Source organism: Sander lucioperca, chromosome 11 (genome assembly GCF_008315115.2).
Source record: "Sander lucioperca isolate FBNREF2018 chromosome 11, SLUC_FBN_1.2, whole genome shotgun sequence".
NCBI classification, from domain to species: domain Eukaryota; kingdom Metazoa; phylum Chordata; class Actinopteri; order Perciformes; family Percidae; genus Sander; species Sander lucioperca.
The window spans coordinates 14,804,574-14,829,571 of record NC_050183.1 but is presented as its reverse complement, the minus strand read 5'-3'; the positions used below and the strand labels follow the sequence as shown (position 1 = coordinate 14,829,571).

At 44.0% G+C, this 24,998-nt stretch overlaps 1 protein-coding gene across 15 annotated transcripts in view; it reads right to left on the bottom strand.

Moving 5' to 3' along the window:
• Window positions 1-24,998, bottom strand: part of mast2 (microtubule associated serine/threonine kinase 2) — a 264,432-nt gene that overhangs the window by 82,384 nt on the left and 157,050 nt on the right. For 6 of the 15 annotated variants that reach the window (XM_031306591.2, XM_031306592.2, XM_031306593.2 and 3 more), the window contains 2 exons: window positions 20,341-20,372; window positions 8,142-8,345 (listed from right to left, as the gene is read on the bottom strand). In XM_031306591.2, coding sequence (XP_031162451.1) covers window positions 8,142-8,345; window positions 20,341-20,372 — 236 coding nt within the window. Of the gene's footprint in view, window positions 1-5,777; window positions 5,895-8,141; window positions 8,346-13,070; window positions 13,842-20,340; window positions 20,373-24,998 lie in introns of those variants that run through there. The other 9 variants (XM_031306595.2, XM_031306597.2, XM_031306601.2 and 6 more) reach the window with 6 other exon arrangements.

Sequence of the window (24,998 nt, the reverse complement as noted above, 5' to 3'; positions counted from 1 at the left end):
GAAATGAGGGACATCCGGACGAAATGAGGGACATCCGGACGAAATGTACGGCGGCACCGGAGCAATCCCGGAAGTGAAACGTCGTTGATATATAGGCTAAACACTACCACACTGTATACTTGCTTGTGACTTTCATAGACATATGTACTGTACCTGCTGCAGCAGTTTCACTCTCTAAAAATACTGTGCTTCTCTAGTTCTTTATTCCCCTGCAGGCATTTTGGATCCCTGCTGGGAAACATGTTTCCATTATGCAGAACTGCTTTAAGATACCATTTCTGTGCGAGTGTGTGTTTGTGTGTGTGTGAGAAGTGGGCTTTTGAGTGGCAATCAAAGCAGCAGCCTGTCAGGTAGCAGCACAGGTACGGACTGCTGCTGCTCAGTTGCATTTCTTTCTCTGGCTGAAGCAGCTTTTATGACCAAAATGTCGGATAAAATATGTCACGCTTTTCACCCGAGCGAGGATGTGAATCTAAGAAGTCCTTACGCTTCCCCTTACTGGAACAAAGCACTCCCTCTGAGCTGTCCGCCATAGTTCAACATCATGGGAAATATGCTTATTTGCTTTCTCTCCGAGATGAGATTAGACGATCGATAACAAACTGATGTGTAGCCTGGCTCTGTGCAAAGTTTGAAATACACCTCCTAACACCTCTAAAGCTCACTGATCACCATGCTGCATATCACTTCTTTAATCTGTGCGTGAACAGAATTGTAACATTTTTGTAAAATTTGTAAAATGTCAATTGAGGCTGAGGGGACTTGTATGTTTGACATTGAGGCTGAGGGATGGAGTTGCGTGCTGAACTATTTCTCAATGAAAAGTCGGTGCAGTGCGGCTTGTCGTCACAGTCAGGTTGCCAGGTTTGATACCGTCATGTCCGTACAAAGGCTCACAGACTGAATCGGGAGAATTCGAGGACTTTTTTTTTTGTTGACATTTGTCACGTTAGTCTATCTTCTCTTAAAGTAGGCGACACACGTTCCGCCTTCTGACACCGATAGCTGGGCCGTGCCAAGGTACTTATCCCCGCCAGGATTTGTATCACAGAGCAGAGTTTAACTGCTGCACTTTGAATTGTTTATGGAACAAATAGCGACGTGGAAGACTCGACAGGGTTTTCCATAGTAACAAGGGTCTCATTTATCTACATAAATACGCTTGTCTGTTACATTAAGGCGACGTGTGAATTGTTTAATGCGTTGTTTAGTATTGTGGATTAATCAACAGTGTTTTCCAAAGTTCCATATTGCCATGCACCTGAGCTACATAGGCCGGCTGATAGGCCTATCTATGTGACTGGACATGCAGGTTTATGAACTATATTTTTTCCTTTAATCTAGGCTACCTCCATCTGTCCATTCTCTGCGGGTGTGGTCTGGCAAGGATGCCTCGTCTTTGCTAACCCGTCCCTCCCTGCCCTCTAACGTGATTTCTGTTTTAATTTAAATTAGTTTAATATGGCTTTTCAATTAACCCCTCTGTTCACCTGTCTACCATGTAAGTTACAGAGGGGATACACATTATGTCATGCCGTTTTTCACCTGATATAATGTGTATCCCCTCCCCTAACATGCAAAGGGTCTGTCCTGTCATCATGTGTGTTATTTTCTGTGTTTACCGGGTCACAATAAACAACATGAGATAATATGGAGATGTCTGCTTTTTTTTCTAGCAAAAGTTACAGAGGGGATACACATTATATCAGGTGAAAAATGGCCTGATATAATGTGTATCCCCTCTGTAACTTTTGCTAGAAAAAAAGCAGACATCTCCATATTATCTCATGTTGTTTAATTAGTTAATTTATCAACCTATCCTTGTGGAATAGAGTGGACTATTTGTTGTTAACTTCTCAGCTTTAGTTAATTATTATTTAACCTTTACATTATTTGTTGAACCATGGTATTAATAAAAACTACAGAATAGTAAGAGCTGAACTGTTGCTTCACTTACCCAATTTCCACCACCATGGAAAAAGTGGGTTGGTCTTAGGCCTGAAACTCCCGGGCTGAAAAGTGGCCCCACTCCGGCCCTGATCTGGGGCAACCTCGCTGTTACTGTCTCTCTTCAGCTGTTCTCATAAAAAATTTAAAAGCCTTAAAAATTACCTTAAAAAAAAATCGATCTTTGTTTGATTCTTCTAATCACATATCACGGAAATCACGGACGTGGTGAATTGACGCCCTTTTCCGGGGTCAATTCTTGATGTAAACATTAACCTGGTGCGTTAAAAAAACTATTGTAAATATTGTAATGGACTCGGAAATGTAACTGAATCGGGACCTTGTGAAACGGTATAGAATCGATTCAGGAAACCATTGGCGATACCCAGCCTTAGTCAGTATACAAACAAGCTACAACAAGTCTTTATGCTAAGCTAATTTAACCACGTTCTGACTGTAGCTTCGCACTTAACACAAAGACATGAGGTTGATATTGATCTTAACATACTGTATATATAAGATATCATTTGTTTTTTAGAGATTTGCGATGACACGATCGTATTCCGTTGTCCAAATGAATTAACTCCAAGTAAATTGTCATTAAAAACTTACAAAACAAAGTAGTAAGGTTTCGTGGAAGTGTATATGATATTCCACAATTTGAGGTTTGTGGGATTTACGCACAGAGTAAAAACATAGAGCTGGCAGGTGTGTTTAAGTGTTTGCACATGTGTGTTTACTCTGCGATGCGAGCAACAACATATAACCTCCGAATGTAATAACTGTGTAACTGTAAAAACTCATGACACACACAGTCACAGAAGCAGACACACAGGGGTGTGATGTCGACAGAGCCGACAGGAGAGATGCTGGAAAACTAGAGATGAGCAAACAGCTGGGTGGGCGTTAAACTAAACTACCTGACACTGACATAGAGACAGACACACACACACACACAGCAGACAGCAGGCGAGTGTATGTGGATAAGATCTACAGCAAAACTCATTTCCCACAGTCCAGTCAATAATGTTGGTCTGAGGGTTACAGCCACCACAGGAAATCAATGTGACGGCCCACACTAGAGTATGTGACAGTGTGTGTGTGTGTGTGTGTGTTTCTTCACAGGTGTCTTCGCTGTGAGTTAGTTTCAGGAACTACGTGGGTTAAGGGAAAAACACATTACAAACAATAAGAGAGAGGCAAGCATTGATCTTTTTGCTTTTTGCAAATCAACCCTGTCGTTCTAAATAGGACGATGACAACATGCTAATGCTAATATAGGACTACTGTAGACTTTGAACCTCAATGCTTTTTTTTGGGATGAACAGAAATGTGTATCAAAAACATCAAGTACTGATAGCTGTCATCAGCCACCTGGTTAGATTTACCATCTTAATCTTTCGGATTTAAAGAGGAGTTATGCAGTTTTGGCCATTTCTTCTCTGTTTTCTCTCTTTCTGCTGGCAGGTTTCTCTATAGAGCTCCCCCTACAGCTTCAGAATAGATATTTGGCAGCTCCTATGTTTACTTGTGTCTGACTCCTCTCTCGGTCAGTCTGCCGTTTCCTCTTTCTCTGTTCCTCCGACAGTGCTTTCCTAGCTTTCTGCTTCTTTTTAGCCGGCTCAGCCATGACGATAGTGTGAAAAACTCCATCGCTACCTTGTTAGCCGGTTCCTGAATGTGTGCAGTGCTGTGAAGCAATTCGTTACATTGCGATACCTGATATCACGCCATACTTCCTGACGAAAGCTGCAAGGGTGGTTTTTCTGCTCACAGGTGCTAGGGGGGAGGAAGCGAGACGACCACCACTCAACTTGAAAAAAGTCATATAACCATTCCAATGACTCTGAAGCTGTTCAGTTAAGGTAAATTAAGCTAAAAAAAAAAACTGCATAGTTCCCTTTTATATCAAAGTTTGAACTATTTTAGACTGATTTTATGTCTGATCATTTCGTTTGCAGCTGCGTGTGCCTAGGTCAAATTTAACAATTACGAATGATGGCTTATTTTGATCCCTAGTTCCTATTTAGTCCATGTGTCATTTCTTTTTTTTTTTTATATGTGACAGAACACATGGTAAGAAGAAACTCTCCCCTCAAAACAATACAGTCTAGCTGAACTGTAACATCTAAATCACCCTTACAGCCTGATGTCTGTCGTGTTTTTCAGGAGGTCACGTTCGCTAACGGGGAACCTCTGACACACAGAGCCTCCATATGATGGTAACGAAGCACGGAGATGGGAAGAACAAAAATCAACCTTTGGCTAACCTTTTCTTTCATTCTTGTATGGGTTTTGGGTCTAACGTTGGTTTAGCGCAGCCCTCCAACAGGAAGTCCAACTGTTAACCCTTGTGTTGTCTTCCCGTCGACCATTCAACTTTTAGTTTTTCTGGGTCAAAATCTGAAATTAAAACTTTTTTTGTTTTCTTTTTCTTTTTCGAACACTTGTCACTTTTTTCGCATCAGCCTACCACTATGCTGTTTTAGCTGTTTGCATTTTTCTTTTATTTTTTTTTTTTATTTTTTTATAAATGGGACAAATTTGACCCGAGGACAACAGGAGGGTGAAGCTTGTTAAGATTTGGGAGCTGTTTGCATCAGCCTACCACTATGCATCAACACCCTTCTCTGTGTTGATGATCGGAGGTGTTTATGTGCATCTTTGCAGATGTTTATTTCTCGCAGCAACCTGCGATGATTTCGACACTTGTGGGCATCCGGTCAGCGACAAAAAAGGACAAGGACAAGCTATGTTAGGAAGCACATTATGTCCACAAGACGCACACCCCTAACTGTTTGCAGACACAATGACCTTGTCTTCAACAGAATGTAATCTAAAAATCAAACGGGACATTGCATATTCCACATCTGTATTTTCATGATGGCATACAGAAAAAATATATGGAAACTTCTTGCATTGGAAAATGAGCCTGATGGGTGGAGAAGCCAAAAACATGTCTGTGGAAAGACGTGTATGTTTGAGATATATTAAAGGCAAGGTCAGAAAACAGCAAGAGAAGTGATGGGTGGATGAAGAATTACTATACTTCACATCTGAATGTGATAACTGGTGTTAAAACGAGGGTGTCTCTCTCTCACAATTAATCAATTTTGTCCTGATTACAGCTCAACACGAGCTGTAATCTCCATCCACTCCAAACCAAAAACTGTTGCTATGCAGGAGTCGCTTCGCAACCGCTTTCCCTTTCAAAACACCGGCGAGGACAACAGGAGGCGAGGAGAAGAAATCTGTCCGTGTATGTGAGTGTGGCGGCAGGGAGGAGGAAGAAAATTGCTGCTTCAAAGTGAAAAGTACAGCTCTGTCTCTGCTTCTCTTTTCCTGCTGGAGAAGACACTTCTGTTCCTGACTGACAGGAGAGGAAGAGGAGATGTCAGCTGAGGGAACGACAGAAAAAAAGAGGAAGAAATGATGTCATATGATCGCATGCACAAACGTCAAATCACGCCTTGCAACCTGGACTTGCCACACACACACACACACACACATAGCTCTGGGATACATACCAGCAGTGTTTCATGTGATTCCCATTCAAACACACACACACACACACACAGTCAGACAGTGTCCATCCATCAAAAGACAAATCCAGCAACTCCTGCTGAGCATCTAAGACCTGCCAAGAGGAGGACTAGAGAGGATGCCGAAGATGGAGCGGCAAGAAAATGAAAAACAGAGAGAGAGAGAGAGAGAGAGAGAAACTAACCCTGACGCAAAAAATGCAACGATGAGGAGAGAAATACGCAGGCTACCAGATATGAAAAGCATCCGAACTAATGAGAAAGGATGGAGTGGAAACCAGCGCGTACCTCTTGGAGCGCCGCAGCATGCTTCTCTCGGGCAGCGAGAAATTGGAGAGCACCGTCCAGAAGGCGTCAGACATGCTAACGCAGACGCGCGACCATTGCTCTGACACTCGTCACGGAGGGGGACGTGGCCGGGAAACAGACGCCGGCTTCCACCTGTCACAGCGGCGGGAGTGAGTGTGTGCGAGCTGCTGGGGTGTCTACCCTCTCTTTCTCCCTCTCTCTCTCTCTTTCCTCCGATCCTCCCTCTCTCTCTCTCCTCAGCAGAGCGCCCTCCCTCCCTCCCTCCCTCTCTGATGCTCTTCTCCTCCTCTCACCCCTCTGTTGCTGCATGCAGCTCCTATTGACCTCAATATACAGTGGACAGACTGTTTACAGATGTTTATCGGCAGATGTCTGATTCCACCAATGATTTGCATCGGTGATATTTACCTGCCGATAACCCGACTATGAACACAGTTGGCTGGTGTTTCCTTATCTTTAAGTAAATGGCATTTTATGTACACAGCAGGCACCGTTTCAGGAACCCAGGAACCTTTTTTAGGAACTTGGTAAACTTTAAACGCATTTAGGCTGGAGGAATAAGCGTCTTTCCACGGCTGAAGAATGGAGCAATGGGCGTAAAAACTCCTTTGTTTCCCTGTGCAATATTTGCAAAAACATTTTTTTAAGGATTGCTCCTGTAGTATGGTTTAAAATTCTGTTCTGAGGGTTGCCTTGATAGCTCACCTGGTAGAGCGTGCGCCCCATGTACAAAGGTTCAGTCCTTGTCGCAGCGGCCGCAGGTTCGACTCCTACCTGCGGCCCGTTGCTGCATGTCATAACCCTAACCCGCTCTCTATCCCCTTTCACATCTTCAGCTGTCATATCAAATAAAGCCCTAAAATACCAATGCCCCCCAAAAAAATGTGTACAGGAAACACTTTTGTACGTTATAGCTTTGTATTGATGTTTGTACGTTGTTTGTTGTATGTGCTTTTTTTATCTTACACTTCTGACTGCAGATCAAGCTTCCCATCTGGGATAGGCTAATAAAGTCACTGATTTATACATTGAGACATTGAGCCATATTGTTGTCGTCAGACAGGTTGGACCTCTGTGTTCAACTATATATCGCTCAACGTTACAGTGCCGGCTGAAAATGGGTCCGTATGATATCGTACGAAATGTATGCGCACCAAAACGTATGATATCCTACGAAATTAGGAGACCGCCGGCTGGTCACGTGACGCCGGCTAACTACGAGTTCCATGGCGCCTAGCGGCAGTTGCTAGTTGTTTAAGGGCCCTGACACACCAACCAGACGGGCCGACCGTCGGCAGAAAAGCCAGTCGGACTGATCAGTCGGGTCCCCGAGGTCCAAAAAGTGCCTCAGAACACACTGAGGCGACGCCGACTTGAGCGTACGCTCTGCGCGTGCTCGAAACGTAATACTTCTCCGTAGCAGCAGGCGGCGCTGCTCTGTATTGTTTCCATTAACAGTCTGATTGTTTCCCAGAAAATGAAAACCGGCAGCTGATTGGACGAACGCGTCACGTGGTTCTTTTTTCTCCGGAAATTCACAGCCAGACTGTCATGGCGGCTTGTTCAGAATACAATCTCATATTGCACTAAAATAGTTCACCGAAACGTGTTTCTGAAAACATTTTAAGAGAGAAATAGGCCGTGCAGTTGCTGAATCTGTCTTCATTTCAGATCAACAAAGGTCAGTTTACAAGATTTTCGTCAGATTTTGAGCGGCTCATCCGCTCCCCATTTCCGGGCGAGTCCCGACTGCCCTGTCTCTGACTGAACATGTCAGGTCGGCCCAAATGAAGGCCGACGGCTCCTCGAACAGCCGACTTCACGGGACACACTGAACAGACTCGAGTCACCGACCTCACCAGACGGTCCGACGGCCGATTATCAGGCTGGTGTGTCTTCTCTCTAAGCCGCTACAGACCTTCGTAACGCCGGCTACAGACCTCCGTCGTATCAGCGGTAGTTGGTAGTTCTGAAAGTTATCATCCTTTACATCAGTGGTTCTCAAACTTTTTTCAATAATGTTCTAAAGGTTTGATCCTAGAATCGCCCCTGCCCCCAAACCAGCCAAGTTCGTTTTAAACGGACCAAACGACGTAGGTGTGAAAGCAACCTAAAAAGTGAAATGTTTTCTCATGTCACCAGCTCCTCAGGGCTGTGCTGCTCCCTCTCTGTGCCCGTTGGCTGACGGAAACAGAAGGTCAGGAAAGTCTGGTAAGGCGGGCAAACAGCAGAAAACAGTCACACCACACCGCACACACACACACACACACACACACACACACACACACACACACACACACTTAACAGGTGTGTTTTGGGGTGACACAGCAGCATGTCTCTTACCTCCAGAGGAAGGGGTTCCCCCGCTGGTGAACGGGGGCCGACAGAGGGCCGTCGGAGGAACAGAGGGAGGGGGAGGAGGAGGACAGGGGGGAGAGGGGGACAACGGGGGGCTGAACGACCGAGGGATGAAAGGAAGTGGGGGACAGCAGGTGCTGGAGGAGGCTGCTGTTGCCGTGGCAACGCAGCTGAGCCGGCGACCAGATTCTGCCAACAGAGGAGGGAGGGGAGGAGTAGAAGAAAGAGAGGATGAAGAAGGGGGAGGAAGAGAGCTGGGGTAAGGACAGAGGGACGTGTGTGTGTGTGTGTGTGTGTGTGTGTGTGTGTGACGAGACATCAATGCTCGACTGTATTTAAAAAGCTGTTGAACTCAAAAATTCATCTGTTCTTTAACATCCGAGGATATCATGAAACACGTTTCTTTGTCATGGCTGTGGATGTCTCTTCATCTTTTGTACAATATGTGTAACTTTTGTCTAACTTTGTGTGTACTTTCTTTTTCCTTTTTCTTGAGCGGAGTAGCTCGGGAACTCAAAAAGATTCAGTCTTAACTGATAATAAAGTTGTATCGTATCGGTTGTTTAACTTGTCTCCTGTATCTGTCCAGCTGCACCTTATCATGTAATGACAATTTTAGGACTACATGTCATTTTTACAGTTTTGACCGCAATATTTTTTTGTTCAATCTAAAATAATAAAGACCTGTCACAAGTTCCCAGAAACTAATGTCTTAAATTGAGCCTATGTAACTTGTGCTGAACAGCAGCCACTGTGACCACAAGAGCAAATTACACGAAAACTAAAAACTAAGTACAAAATATGGAAAAAGTCATCAAACAACTATGCCAATTGCACAACAATATATCTTTAAAGTCTGCCAACATTAGCCACAAAAAGCTACTCGTCATACCAGACCAAGTTAGGCTTTAAAAGCCCTGTCCCGGGCTGTCTTAGTCGGCTAACACTCACATTATTTTGTTAACTAACCGATTAGCTGATTCTTTGTGGGGTTTCTCCACAGAAAATCACGCAAAAGTGTCTCGGTTAGACAATTAGGTGCAGTCATATTTTCAAATCTCCAGTTAGCTTCTAGCGCTGACTTGATTCAGGACCATATGGAGTCTGTCTTATAGCTTTTTTAAATTCTTGTCTCATTATTTGGCATCACTGAAACTATAGACCTTTTTTAACGACGAGTACGAAAAGCACAGGTGTATTCAAAACCATTAATGATGGCTGCATTCCACTTAGGAGAGGCCCTGGTATTGTGCATGCTGAATATATTGAATATGAAATATGAAATATCTTACTGGGACACTTGATGGAATTGAGCCATCGTTAAGGTTACCAATTTCAGCCGTGCTTTTCCTACTATGACAAGTCAAAATGTCTGCCGTGAAAAAGCTCCATTGGACTCTATATCAACCCTGCCATCAGTCTGTGACCGGCCCCAGCCGAGATCTCGTCGAAAAAAAGACACTTGCCACCGGGCTAGCCAACTTTTCTGGGGGCAACCCTGTAACTATTTTTGATAATCGGTTAGTTTGAGAGAGAATCGGTTGAGCAAAAAAGTAAAACTTTTCTGATTCCAGCTTCTTAAATGTAAATATTTTCTAGTTTCAAAGATATGTTGGTTATTCTAAAAAAAAAAAGCCAACTCTTGGCGTGCCTGTTTTTAGTCGTGTCTGTAGACATGATTTAGAAGCTTTACTTCACAGCGACTGACAGTATTGAGTTCATGCTGTTGGAGCGAAGAGGCCCAGAGCTCAGAGTGGAAGGCAGCAGCAGAGCCAGGCTCTACGCACTGATCCATACCGTCTCTGCCTGCAGATGTCCCCTCACAGCGGGCAGGGAGCCTCGCACACCACACTGACTTATCACAGTTGGAAACGGCTGCACAGAAAGTTCTGGACCAAACTTCACAGAGTACAGTCTTATTAAAACATATGTGTGCGAAGTCAGAAAGTCAACAGTCTTTCAAACAGAGATTCTCTGATTCCAGCTTCTTTAAAGGAAATATTTTCAAGTTTCTTCTCTCCTCTGTGACAGTAAACTGACTATCTTTGAGTTGTGGACGAAACAAGACATTTGAGGACGTCGTCTTGGGCTTTTGGGAATCACAGATCCACATTTTTCACCATTTTCTGACATTTTATAGAGCAAACAACGTTCTAAAAAACATCTTCCCCTGGCTGCAGAGTTCAGATGGCAGTTGGCGCAGATCTACAGGGCGTGAGGACCGTATGGTGGTGGTCTCTCTGTCCCCTTCCCCCCCGCTGGGGGGGGACAGAATGGGTAAGATCACCTGCTGGGAAGTCAAGGGCTACACACATATTTCAGTATATGCAGAGTTCCCTCTACATAATTTAATGTAGGGCCATCTGTGGTGCACCGCTGCAGTTTCAGCACGGCCATGGCAGGAACAACATTAAACCCAATTTCGTGATGAAATGCCTGCTGCAATAATAAGCCCAGCCATCTGGCACACCAGTGGACAAACAGCGCTGCCGTCGCATATATCGGTGGCGAGCAGTTTGACCGGGATAAAAGGGCGAGTTTGGGAAGAGATGAGGTCAAATTGAGACCGTTTGAACAGGATTAATTAACAAAAAAACGAGATCAGAATCCAGAACGGGGTCGTGTAAAAGCAGCCAGAGAGACTTGTTGTGCCTGTGTTGGTTCTTATTCTTAGGAAGCTTGGTAACTAACTTACAATGATTTATGGCGAAGGGGTGGGATTAAATAAGTGTATACTTAACCCTTGTGTTGTCTTCCCGTCGACCATGCAACTTGTTGTCCATCCAGGTCAAAAGTGAATTTGAATTTTTGGCTCTTTTTTGTGCTTTTGACACTTTAAAATGTTTTTGTCACATTTATTACACTATTTATTTTTAAATTCATGGTCAATAAACCTAATTTATATGACATTATACCTAATCTTTGAGTTAAAAAAAGCTGAAATGATGAATTATTTTGACTAATAGTTAAGATCAGAGGATGTTGAGTGAATCACAGTCTGGTTTATGTCAAAGTTTGGTCACGACACTGTTTTAAAACCATTTAAACATGTTTATAAAATTGAATAAAACACCCAAAATTCAATAAAAGTAATCATAAATTTTACATGCAAAGATCGTTGTATGGGTTCCTTACAACGTACATCCATGCATCCATGCTATTTCTGGGCATTTTGGTTCAAAGAAACCCATATTTCTGATATAAAAACTTTGAAAACAGGTCAAATTTGACCCGAGGACAACACAAGGGTTAACTAAAAACTGTGGTAATTAATCTACTTTTATTTGAGCATTTTTTATCGGGTTTTATCATAAATTAAATGTTGGAATTATAATTATGGGTGTATGAATGACCCTCACAGTTTTGGACACACTGACGTGTGTTTGAAGGGAGAGCCTGCTGGTGTCTCTCTCTCTCTCTGTGATACCTTCTCATGTTTCTGTCCCCTCATGGGTTTTATTCCACCGACTCAGTATGTATGTACAGTATGCATGTACTGTATAATGAATGTAAGCCGAACTGTTCCCACCCATATAACCAGCGGGAGTGACATGCATACCTACAGAGACAATATAGGCCTGTCAGGCACTTATTTTTGGTGGTGGATCCTTCTTTCTCCCTCTCTTTCCCCGCAAATCTGTCAAGTCTACTTTTGTAGATATTCAGCAGGTATTATAGTTTGCAGACAGTACATTTAATTTCACAGCTAATAACAGAACATCTATCCTGACAGAGTATGCAGAAAATATTCCCAAAATTCTGCAGAATGCACATTTATTTATTCATCTCTGTCACCTTCTACTGTGCAATATGGCATTTCAATTCATCCGCACCTCATCTGTATATATATAGTATTTTTTATACCTGTCTGTATATGATAGAAGGTGTTTATAGTGCACATTGTACTACTATTATTATTACTCTTATTCTATTTTTTCTATTTCTTATAATACTTTTTGTATATTTTTCCTATGTCTATTTAATTTATATGAGTCTCATTCTGATGTGTGCAAAAAAAAAATTAAATTGAGCTGCTGTAACAAGGGAATTTCCCCAGTGTGGGATTAATAAAGTCTATCTTATCTTATGACGAACGGTATGTTTACAGCCAAATGTTTCCCGATTTCTGAGAAAAAATTCCCCAAAAATCAGTGAAGAAAAAAAGGAAATCAGTGTAATTCAATCAGAGTTGTCAATATTCTGAGAATGAGGCAAAAACATTAAAACATTGAGCGCCAGCATCTTTACACCAAGTACACAGTGGGCATCTTACAGTTGATTTATGCAAGACTAGTACGAGCAGAAACCGGAATATTTTGTGCATGTAAATGTAGTCATTGTTATTGTGTGCTGATGTTAGCAAGTACAGCCTGACAGAGCTGCTTGACTGGAGAGAGTGTTTTTTTAAAAGATATTCTGGATTCTTCCCCCTAAAGTTTTCTATTCAATGTGCATGAACATTTGGATGTAAACATACTGTAGCGACAGATGAAACAGGTGAAAAGAGAAGGAAGTAAGAAACATAACTGGTTGCTCTGACAATGGATATGCATTCACACACACAGGTTTGTGGCACTATCTTTGTGGGGACCCGTCATTGACATAATGCATTCCCTAGCCCCTTACCCTAACCTTAACCATCACAACTAAATGCCTAACCTTAACCCTTACCCTCACCCTAACCATAACCTAATTCTAACCCTAATCCTAAAACCAAGTCTTAACCCTCAAACAGCCCTTTAACCTTGTGGGGTCCAGCATTTTAGCCCCACAAAGCTGTCGGGACCCCACAAGTATACTGGACTCCCGGTTTTTGGACCCCACGAATATAGTTAAACAAGCCCACACACACACTCACTCTCTCTCTCTCTCTCTCTCTCTCTCTATCTCTCTCTCTCTCTCTTTCTTTCTTACTGGAGGTGGAGGTGTGGGGCTCCTGCTCTCTCCTTCCTCCTCTTCATCTTGTGTCCTGGGACAAAAGGCTCATCTGTAATCTTAAATAATCCTCCGTACTGGATCAGCTCATCTGTCCGTCAAACACAAACTGTTCTGTCCATCTGCCACGCCAACTCCACAGAAAACTGTCCCACAGTTAGTCCTGCACGAGTCAAACCAATGATTTTAAATATACAAAGGAATGGCCAGAGTGTTTGTTATTGTGAGCGTGTGTGTGTGTGTGTGTGTGTGTGTGTGTGTGTGTGTTACGTCAGCACCTGCTCTTATCTGCACACAGAGACACACACAGTTATGTGAGCTATCTGGGGTAGAGTGTTCCTTCACCAGCACGGGCTTGCTGAGTCACAAACTACGTGCACACCACGCACACATTTATCTGAGCTCAATGAGCAAACTCACACTGCAGCTCATTTTGTCTTCCTCTGAATAATCCAAAGTAAAATGAACAGCCATACTTCCTCTTCTTGTATGAAAAAGAATCCATATTAAGTCAGAGAGAACATTAAGTTCTGCGTAGCTCCATCGTGTCCGATAAAGAGGAGACTGATCCTTCAAGTCCAGACTAGTTGCTGGTAGCGGACCCTGAGCTCCTGCCACCGATCCACCACACACACGGCTGCTTGTCCCCAGGAGCAGAGAGCCTTCCCTGGGTACAGTCTGCCCTGTTAAGCTGCCTCAGTTCCTGGAAGTCTCAGATTGTCTGATCGCTGCGATCAGCCTGTCCGCTGCCAGACGACGGGACTGACTGAGTCCTCAGCAAACAGCCGGGAGAGGGACAGAGAGACAGGGGGAGGGAGGGAGGGAAGAAAGGAGGCAGAGAGAGAAGGAGGGAGGAAGAGTCAGAGGGAGGGAGGGAGGGAAGGAGGCAGAGAGAGGAGGGAGGGAGAGATAGGGGGAGGGAGGGAGGCAGAGAGAGAAGGAGGGAGGGACAGAGGGAGGGAGGGAGGAAGGCAGAGAGAGAAGGAGGGAGGGAGGGACAGAGGGAGAGGATGAGGGAGTGAGGGACAGGGAGGGAGGGAGGGAGAGGATGAGGGAGTGAGGGACAGGGAGGGAGGGAGAGACGGAGGGAGGGAGGGAAGAAGGGAGGCAGAGAGAGAATGAGGGAGGGAGAGATAGAGGGAGGGAGGGAGAGACGGTGGGAGGGAGAGATAGAAGGAGGGAGGGAGAGACGGAGGGAGGGAGAAAGGCAGGCAGAGAGAGGAGGGAGGGAGAGACAGAGGGAGACAGAGAGAGGAGGGAGGGAGAGACGGAGGGAGACAGAGAGAGGAGGGAGGGAGAGACGGAGGGAGACAGAGAGAGGAGGGAGAAGGGAATATGAAGACGGGAGGAAAGAATGAGAAGTCTTCATACTCATTGTGTACTTTTTATTGTCTAAAGAAAGTAGTGTAGCGTCAAAAGAAAGTGGAGGATGTCAGTCCTGATGAAGTTGGAACCGTTACACGGCTTGTTAGATACTTTGAAAAAAACAAATACACATTTCTTTCTTTCTAGGTCTGGTTTCACTGCTTTTCGTGACTTTAAAACAATTGTATTCCAAACGACTGCTTTAATGACTATAATATTTTAAAATGACTTCTTTTCATGACTTTAATGACTTCTTTTTTTTTAAACAAGTGGATCTCTTAAGGGCTTTTTCATTCGTTTGCATGACTTTTAAAAGAAAATAATAATTTTATTAATGTTTTAAGGACTTTTTTTCACATTTAACCAACTTTTTAACGAATGTTTCCAAAACCTTACATTTTTCTATTAAAATAAGTTGTATTCAGGACTGTCAAGTTTGTCAAACGTTTTAAAAAAATGGCTTTACTGTAAATAAATATTCTTTCCTGTAAACTGTGCACTCAGCTGAGTCCCCAGGCAGCAGGGGGCGCTCTAACTTGTTGAATGATTGAAACTAAAGACACAGGTGAAGAACCGTCTCACAGAGAAACGTGTACGTCTTTGCTTCTCTTCCGGTTCGGGTATTTTGTCGTTGATCAAACATTAAATGCTTCCAGAGGAACTTGTCCTCTGTGACACCGTGACTCCGGGGACGTTGTCATGATATTACCAGACCAGCTGTCCTCTCTCTCTGTCTCTGCTCTGGTTTCTGAGAAGCCCGGGGACACCGCTGACCCCGATGGGCTAAATGCAGCTCGCAAGCCAGATTGCTAATTCATAAACAATGGACTGGATCACAGACAGCTCTGCCTAGGGTAGAGTTACACACACACACACACACACACACACACACACACACACACACACACACACAGTTAATGTGGAGTGATTAGTAAACTGATGTAGGAGCAGGCGCAGGGCACGAGAATGTCATTACACACTGATCTGGACCTCTGTGTGTGTGTGTGTGTGTGTGTGTGTTAGTGAGTGTGTGTGTGTGTGTGTGTGTGTGTGTGTGTGTGTGTGAGTGAGTGAGTGAGTGAGTGAGAGTGTGTGTGTGTGTGAGAGAGTGAGTGAGTGAGTGAGTGAGTGAGTGAGTGAGTGAGTGAGTGAGTGTGTGTGCGTGCGTGTGTGTGTGTGTGTTAGTGAGTGAGTGAGTGTGTGTGTGTGTGTGAGTGAGTTAGTTAGTGAGTGAGAGTGTGTGTGTGTGTGAGTGTGTGTGTATGTGAGTGAGTGAGTGAGTGAGTGAGTGAGTGAGTGTGTGTGAGTGAGTTAGTGAGTGAGAGTGTGTGTGTATGAGTATGTGAGTGAGTGAGTGAGTGAGTGTGTGTGAGAGAGTGTGTGTGTGTATGTGCGTGTGAGTGAGTGAGTGAGTGAGTGTGTGAGTGTGTGTGTGTGTGTGAGTGAGTTAGTGAGTGAGAGTGTGTGTGAGAGAGTGTGTGTGTGTATGTGCGTGTGTGTGAGTGAGTGAGTGAGTGTGTGAGTGTGTGAGTGTGTGTGTGTGTGTGTGAGTGAGTTAGTGAGTGAGAGTGTGTGTGTGTGTGAGAGAGTTTGTGTGTGTGTGTGTATGTGCGTGTGAGTGAGTGAGTGAGTGTGTGTGTGTGTGTGTGTGTGTGTGTGTGTGTGTGTGTGCGTGTGTGTGTGTGTATGTGCGTGAGTGAGTGTGTGTGAGTGAGTTAGTGTGTGTGTGTGTGTGTGTGCGTGTGTGTGTGTGTGTGTGTGTGTGTGTGTGTGTGCATATCAGATTCATATCAAAGCGACCACTTATGTATCTTACTTCCTTCTCTTTTCACCTTTTGTGCGTGAGTTGAGAATCTGTCGCCAGTTTAAAAAACGTTGAGGCAGTGTTTTCCCCACAGATTTCTCCTGCACGTCCCCCCCCCCCTCCTCCTCCTCCTCCTCCTCCTCCTCCTCGCAGACACAACTCTCTTCTTGGTCTTTTTGATAGCCATCAGAGGAACGATTGATCGAACAGATTTAAGATGACAAACTGAATTGGCAAACATGCACCTTCTGTGTCTCTATGAGCTCCTCTGTGAGCTGTCGCTTTTTGAAATAGTAATCCTGGTAGTTCAGATACAAACCAAGTACTTGACGTCTGAAGAGATGGATTTCTGTGTGATATGTGACACGATAGAGCATCTCGGCAGTAAAACAGTGTGAGAGGGAACCAAAAAGAGCCCGGCGACAGCAGGACGCCGCCACCCGCCAACTGTCACTTCCACAGAGTGGACTCCGACTCTCAGACACTTCACAGCAGCCGACGCACTGCCTCCGAGCGCACTGCCGAGCCTGAAGATCACACACACTACCAGCCAATGGAGACACACACACACACACACACACACACCATCGACCCCTGTGGTTCTGCTCGGATATTAAGAATCTGATAAAGCAGCTCTGTATCTTCAAAGAGTTATGAGGAGATTTGGGAAAGATAAAAGCTGCCTGTTTTTATTTGGGGTTTGGACTGCAGCTACCGGCACACAATTATACTTTCATAGTTTGTATTATTATTTTCTTCATGGTTCAACAGAGAGTTTCTGTAGGATCCTAAAGGGAATTTGGGTAAATCAGGATTTTCTCTACAGACAGCAAAACAGCAAAGCTGCAGGTTTTTATGAGGAAACCTTCATAATGTTTAGAGTTTTGTGCCATTGCTTAGCAACTTCCGTCAGGTCTTTGCAGAAAAATTGGCGAATCCATTTGTTTTTCATTACTTTGCATCATGTGCCTCAAATGTTCTGTTCATTTAATTCCATTTCCCCATATTAGAAACTGTCATAAGGGCCATTTTTCAGAAGTTCAAGTTGTGTTGCACAGTGCTTGTGATGATTCAAGTCTGAATGGCCCGGCTGCTCGCGTGAAAATAGACCTGGGGCATATCTTTAGCGGAGCGGAGAGACGCTTCGCGCGCGCTTCTGGGACGCGACCGTGGCGCCGCTGGTGGAATATAAAGCACTGACTTGAATGGCTGCGATCACTCGGGGAAGCAGCGCAGACGTGCCCGGTGGAAAATAGAGGTTATAAGTCACGCTACTTGCGTGTAGGATACACCTGTGTTTCCTCGCTATAAGCGCCTTCAGAAGCCTCCTCTCTCCTTGTCTCACCGTGGTGCATTCACGGGTTTGGAAGATCCTCCATGATGGCGGATTGATTTCCGGGTCACGGGGGGAGACAGGACGCAAGGAAGCATAAGTTAGCATAATTAAAAAAAGCAGCCACAGTCATGCCTGCACCCCCACTCATGACCAAAAACCTAGGGAATCACAGGGAGATCAATGTTTCTCTATATTTCATGTAAAAAGCATATCTTGAATGTGGTCAAACTCAGGATACTGGTCTGTAATGTCTACTAAGGGTTAGTCTGGATCGACAGAAGTACATTTCCAGGGTAAAGTCTGACATCCGGCATGTGATGTCCCTCATCTTCTGCTCTCTGTCTGTTGCCGTTCTCCAACTCTGTTCGCCACAAAAGTTAAGCTAAAAAAAAAAAAAAAATGTGGATCGTGTAACAAGGCAGGCCTGCTTGGTTCTTTCTGGGAATGATTATAAAGATTTACAAAGAATTAGTTTAGGGCATTTCCTCTCTAACTGGGACGTTTTGGGACTGATTGGTGGGACTGCTGTGGACCGAGTACACACAGAGACACACTGGTAAGAGTAAATACATTTTTTTTTTTTTGGGGGGGCATTTTCGGCCTTTATTTTTGACAGGACAGCTGAAGACATGAAAGGGGAGAGAGAGGGGGAATGACACGCAGCAAAGGGCCGCAGGTCGGAGTCAAACCCGCGGCCTGCTGCGTCGAGGAGTAAAGCTCTATATATGGGCGCGCGCTCCACCAACTGAGCTATCCGGGCGCCCAAGAGCCAATGAGGTTTAACCATGTATCCAGCTAATTTTAATAGCTCACATTACTGTATTGTGTCAACAGTTAACTTCATTTAAAGCTACATTGTGTAAGACTTTCTCCCATCTAGCGGTGAAATTGTATATGACAACCAACTGAATATTACTTCCTAGCCCCTCCCATTCCGAGCGCGTTGTAACTCCTACGGTGGCCGTATTATTCCAAGAAGTACGACTTCGTCCGTGAGTGTTCCTTCCAGTGTAATAATAGTTTTAGCTTATTTTGGTACCATTTCATTGCTAACATCAGCCATCAGGTTCCCAAACATATGCAAGCTAATGTTAGTAATGTATCAGCGAATCGCTCGTATGTATTCTGAATGATTCTGAATGTCAGATTCTACACTTACAAGAATACTTTGATTAGTTGGTGGAAGTAATTACACATGAATGAGCACATATTTGTGAAAGAACAAAGGGGTTTTTGCTAAGAATCAACTCAAAAAATTACACAATAGAGCTTTAATACTGTATGTGGCGTTTTCTTTTGCGGGGTGCAAATGTTCCACCAAAACAAGTTCCTTCCTGAGACTGTTTAGCAGAGCCACCGTCGCTGCGTCCGGAGCTTAGCTCCGCCCAAGACGACTGCGATTGGTTTAAAGAAATGCCAACAACCCAGAGCGTTTATTTCTTCTGCTATCCCAGAATGCATCTGTGGTGTAGCCAGACCATACCCCAACAGCGCTGTGGTGAACTGACCGGCACCATATCTGACCCCTGTTGTTGTGCTGTTTTCAATGTCGCTCAGGGAAACGGGGGAACTCCACAGTGAGTGAGTTATGATGATTACAATATAATGACCAACTTTTTATCTCCCAACACTTCTTTTAGAAGCATGACTGGAAGTCTGACTTTTGTTTCCAGACATGAAGAACTTTTTCGTGCAGGACAATAAATCAGCTGCCTGGCGCGCGCGCGCACACACACACACACACACACACACACACACACACACACACACACACACACACACACACACACACACACACACACACACACACACACACACACACAGATATAAATAACCTGCATTTATACACAGTGGGATGCTCAGCTGTTCTGGTACACAAAACACACACACACACACACACACACACACACACACACACACACACACACACACACACACACACACACACACACACACACACACACCTGGACTCAGTGGCTTTTCAACTTTGTCCTTTAACCCTTTACTGGAAGCTCTCTCTGTATAACTTGATAAGATTAACAGCTGAGGCAAAAATAAACACAGACAAACATGGAACATGGTTTCCCAGTGATATTTAAAGGACCAGTGAGTGAATATTAAGGCGTACAACAGTAGACACACACACACAGGTTTGTGGCACTCTCTTTGTGGGGACCCGTCACTGACATAATGCATTCCCTAGCCCCTTACCCTAACCTTAACCATCATAACTAAATGCCTAACCTTAACCCTTACCCTCACCCTAACCATAACCTAATTCTAACCCTAATCCTAAAACCAAGTCTTAACCCTCAAACAGCCCTTTAAAGTTGTGGGGTCCAGCATTTTGGCCCCACAAAGCTGTCGGGACCCCACAAGTATACTGGACTCCCGGTTTTTGGACCCCGCACACACACACACACACACACACACACACACAATTTAACTCTTGCTAATCCCTCCACATCGGACAGAAACTCAAAGTTTCCACAGAACCGCTGACAAAGACTGAATGTTTTAAGGTGGACCAGGAGCTTCTTTTCCACGGTTATTTAGAAGACCAGACTTTATACCACCTTAAGGTGTATGTATCTTTGTTTGGTTCATTGCGTCGCAGCCTCTAAGCTTTTCCAACCTTTTCCAGATGACTCCTCTGAGGGGAAAAAAAAAAAAAAAAAAAAGAAACAACGCCGAAAGGACAGGCTCTGTTTGGACAGAAGACAGAGGGGATGATGGGTACTTACAAACTGCCTCTTCTGGGAAGGCTCAGCTCCTTCTGGAAGAGAGAGAGAGAAAGAGAGAGAGAGAGAGAGAGGTTTTAATTATTATAGTTGGGAACTCTGCAGTCCATTTGGTGGCAAATATCAACAGCAGCCAGACAGTTTGGTTATTTTGGTTGACGTCAGTGCTGCAGCTCTTGTGTGTGGTGTTGCGTTGTTTGACCAACAGGTGTCACTGTGACATCACATCATTTTCACAAGGCAGCGTCAACGTGTTCTTCCACCAGGAACGAGTTTAAAGTCAGTCTGTGTATTGTGCTTCAAAGTAGGGCTGCTCGACTGTGGAAAAATATCATATTTCAATCATAATCACAACCCGTCTGGTGAAGAAATCATTCCTACCATAGGAAATACAACTTTGTAACACTCTGTCGCTGAGTGTTAGATAAGACTCAAATACATCACAATACTGCACTAAGTGCAACTTGCACAAACATGGGGATTACTTGCATCTTTATGAATACGTTTTAAGTATTTATTCGCAACTTGTACATATGTTTGTACATTCTTTCCTTTGTATTTCTTCATCTTTATTTAAAAAAAGTTGTTCTTGTATTCTATCCTATTTATTATATCTTGTATATTCTGTATGTGTGCTGTGTGTCTTATATTTTGCTGCTGTAGCACTGACATTTCCCAGTTTGGGATCAATAACGTCTATCTAATGTCTAATTTCCCTTCATACTTTTCCCGTTTTAACTTTTTGAATTTGCCCTTCAGAACACGAGACAAAATAAGAGTTGATTTGCAAAACCTGGAGTGCAAAATAATCGTCTCTCTCGATTACATCAAAACTCGATTCATTGCGCAGCCCTGCTTCAAAGCTACAACAACACATACCCAGTTTGTTTTGAACTTGCTGGTATTCAGGCTTTACAAGCGGGTACAATTACACAAACAAAAAGTATTTAGCAAATATGTGTTGCAAATCAGATAGGCTAAATGACAGAAGTCAATTAAATCAATGTCATTACTGCACACTCAATCTTCACAGATCTCAGCTCGTACTGGGAGCCAGCTAGGTAGGAATCTCCACATCTGGAAGTCAAATACTAAACTGCAAGAAGCCAGGAAACCTCAGAGTCAGGGACACAAGTGCACATGCACTGCACAAGTGGCCACAGGGGGGCAGAGGAGTGTCGTCCTAATCATCATGGGCTCATTCTGCTGGATTCTGGTAACAGACAATGCTTCTTCTGAAGGTCTTCTTCTCTCAAAGAAAGCTTTATCCGGTTGCTGCTTTCATCTTGATGTTTAAAAAATCTATGACGTTTGGTCTGAAAAGGTGCAACAAAGAACTCGTATGTGCACATCTGATGATGTGTCGTACTGGAGGCACGAGGCGGTCATCAGCCAATCCAACCCCACCCAAGAAGACATCTCCAACAACAGCGCTTGTGCTGAATATCAAGGGATTCTAACATCTAGTCCTAGTAAGCATACTGTAAACTAGGGCTGCAACTAACGGTTATTGTCGATTGGTCTTTTGATTGTTTTCTCGATGAATGGATTAGTTGTTTGGTCTATAAAAGGTCAGAACATGGTGAAGAATGTGGATGAGTGTTTCCCAAGACGTCCTCAAATGTCTTGTTTTGTCCACGACTCAAAGATATTCAGTTTACTGTCCCAGAGCAGAGAAGAAACAAGAACAATATTCACATTTAACAAGCTGGAAACAGATCATGTTTACTCAAACCGATGAATCAATCATATCAAAATACCTGGCGGCTTCTTGAAACAGTTTGAGAAAACAGACCACCGACTTTACAGACTTCCTGGAGAGAACCATCTGGCTAAAGCACCAATCAGTGTGTGTGTGTGTGTGTGTGTGTGTGTGTGTGTGTGTGTGTGTGTGTGTGTGTGTGTGTGTGTGTTCGAGGTACATGGATGTTGAAACTGTGTGCTGCCAGGTTCCCAAAGTAGGTCAACAGCTGGTTTTCCTTTTGAAAAATATCGTTAACACCTCAATCAGCATCCGTCAGTGTGAACAGCGCAGCAGTATTTCATTCAGACTGACACACACACACACACACACACACACACACACACACACACACACACACACACACACACACACAGTGATTTTTAAAGTCATGCTTGGAAAGATATTTTTTTTAAAAGATCATTATTGCATTATTTTCTCAGTTAGTCAATTCAAAAGGTGAAAAAAGGGGAGGGCAAATTGTTACGTTGACAGGCTGAAAACAGAAATGACTGAAACGACTATTTGAAAAATGACAAAAATAAAGAAAATGTCTAAATAGTTATTGATTAAGTGTCTGTGGATTGACTAATCAGCTGATCGCTGCAGCTCTGAAACTGACTGAGTTGGAGTCTGCAGAAATGATGCACGTGCAATTTTCCCTGGGTGTAAAAAAGACTTCCCTGAAGTTAGTTTGTGGATGGAGCAGCTTCTCAACAGCACACGGAGAACAACAGCTTAAGTTACGCTTCGTTCATTTAGAATCACTCTTGAGTCTTACATTTAATATTTTGCTGTTTTTTTATTTAAGTATTTAAGTATTCTGCTCTCTGATTAATTAGAGGACCTTCCCGTTCGTACTGAGCACGTGCAGAGCACTCAGCAGAGGGAGAAGCACCGTTTGGCTCGGTTTCCAACGTTTAAAAAAAAATCTTTGACATACTCCGTGTTCCTGCGTGGGACGGCTGTGTCATCAGAGTCTCCCTCCATCTCCTCACATCGCTCTGTGCAGATCAACTAATGGACATAATGGAGTTTGGCTGGAGCGCATTGAGTGGGTGAGTAGCTGCATGGAAGAGGCCTGCAGTGTGTGTGTGTGTGTGTGTGTGTGTGTGTGTGTGTGTGTGTGTGTGTGTGTGTGTGTGTGCGTGCGTGTGCGTGCGTGTGTGTCTGTGTCTGTATGTCTGTCTGTGTGTGTGTGTCTGTCTGTCTGTGTCTGTATGTCTGTCTGTGTGTGTCTGTGTGTTTCTGTATGTCTGTCTGTCGGTGTGTGTGTGTCTGTCTGTCTGTCTGTGTGTATCAGTGTGTGTGTGTGTGTGTGTGTCTGTCTGTGTGGTGTGTGTGTGTATCAGTGTGTGTGCTATGATAACATCAATCAAAATTTAGCTAGTTTTCATTTGGCCTCCCCAGAACATAGCCAATTAGCGCGTGTGTGTGCGCTTCTGTGTGTGTCTGTGTGTGTGTGTGTGTGTGTGTGTATGTGTGTGTGTGTGTGTGTGTGCGCGCTCCCCTGCCAGTCAGACTGGACCCAGTGATTCTATTAGCCTGTGAACAGATGTTGTCCAGACTCAGAGGGACGGGAAATGGCTTTAGCATCACAGAAAGAGCAGGAAACCTATTTACAATCCCCTCCTGCAGGCTGCGTTCACACTGACAGAGAGTTTACCACTGTCTACCTCTTCATCCACTCTTAAAAAAAATGCCATCATGTCTGATTACACTCAAAAACAACAACACGACTTGTATGGGCCGAACCTTTTAGCAGAGCCAAACACGAGCAGGACAGAGACATGGAAACACATTATCATTATTGATTGAATGTCATGGCTTTTAAGACTGTAGTTCAAATTTTTTCCAACATTTTTTCCCTAAAATCAAAGAATAATGGGGATAAATAATCGTGATCTTTATAAGGATAAAAAATAATAATAATCGTGATTATCATTTTGGCCATCCATCTTGGTTTCAAAAAGAATAATGAAAATAAAAATGATATATGATCTAAATGAGAAAAAAAAAACTGACTGGAAACTACAGGTAAAGTGAACAATGGGGCGGTCCAACCAGTGAGATGGGAAAAAAGTTACTTTAAAAAAAGTTACTAGGCTCTTGAGACCCTTTCCAAACCTCTTAAACATCCCTTTCACCAACATTTCCCTCATTACCTGTCTCCCCCTTTCAGTTTGACTCTAGAGATTGGGGGGACGGGGGGGGGACGGGGGAGAAAAGGAGCGTTGGTCTGTTTAAGTACTTTATGCTCGTATCATCCACCCACCCACACAGAGCTCTGTAATGTGAAATGATGCTCGTCTGAAACCCTCGTCCGACAGTTTTGTGTATGTGTGTGTGTGTGTGTGTGTGTGTGTGTGTGTGTGTGTGTGTGTGTGTGTGTGTTGTGTTGAAGCGGCTGCTATCTGAGGCCTGAGGGAGGATGTTCACCCCAAAGCCACCCTGCAAAAATAGCCCAAGAGGAAAAATAAGCTAATAAAAAGACACGCATATACTGTACACACACACACACACACACACACACACACACACACACACACACACACACACACACACACACACACACACACAGCCTGCTTGTATTAAACAAATCAAACGGGTACAAAAGCGAGCTGTGATGAAATTATCCGCAGTAACAGCGAGGATAAGAGGAGCAGAACACAAAGCCTGAAGCAATCCACCCGATGGAATACAGGCATCGATAATACGCTTTATGGCCGAGGGAGAGGGAGAGAGAGAGAGAGAGAGAGAGAGAGAGAGAGAGAGAGAGAGAATGGTTGGGAGGGTAATGTGATTAGAGGGATGGAGTGAGAGAGGAGAGGGTGAGTGGAGGTAAAGAGATGTAGGCTAAAAGGCAGGCTAAACATGTAAAGGAGTGATTTCAGAGCCGGGGGCTGCTGATGCAGAGTGT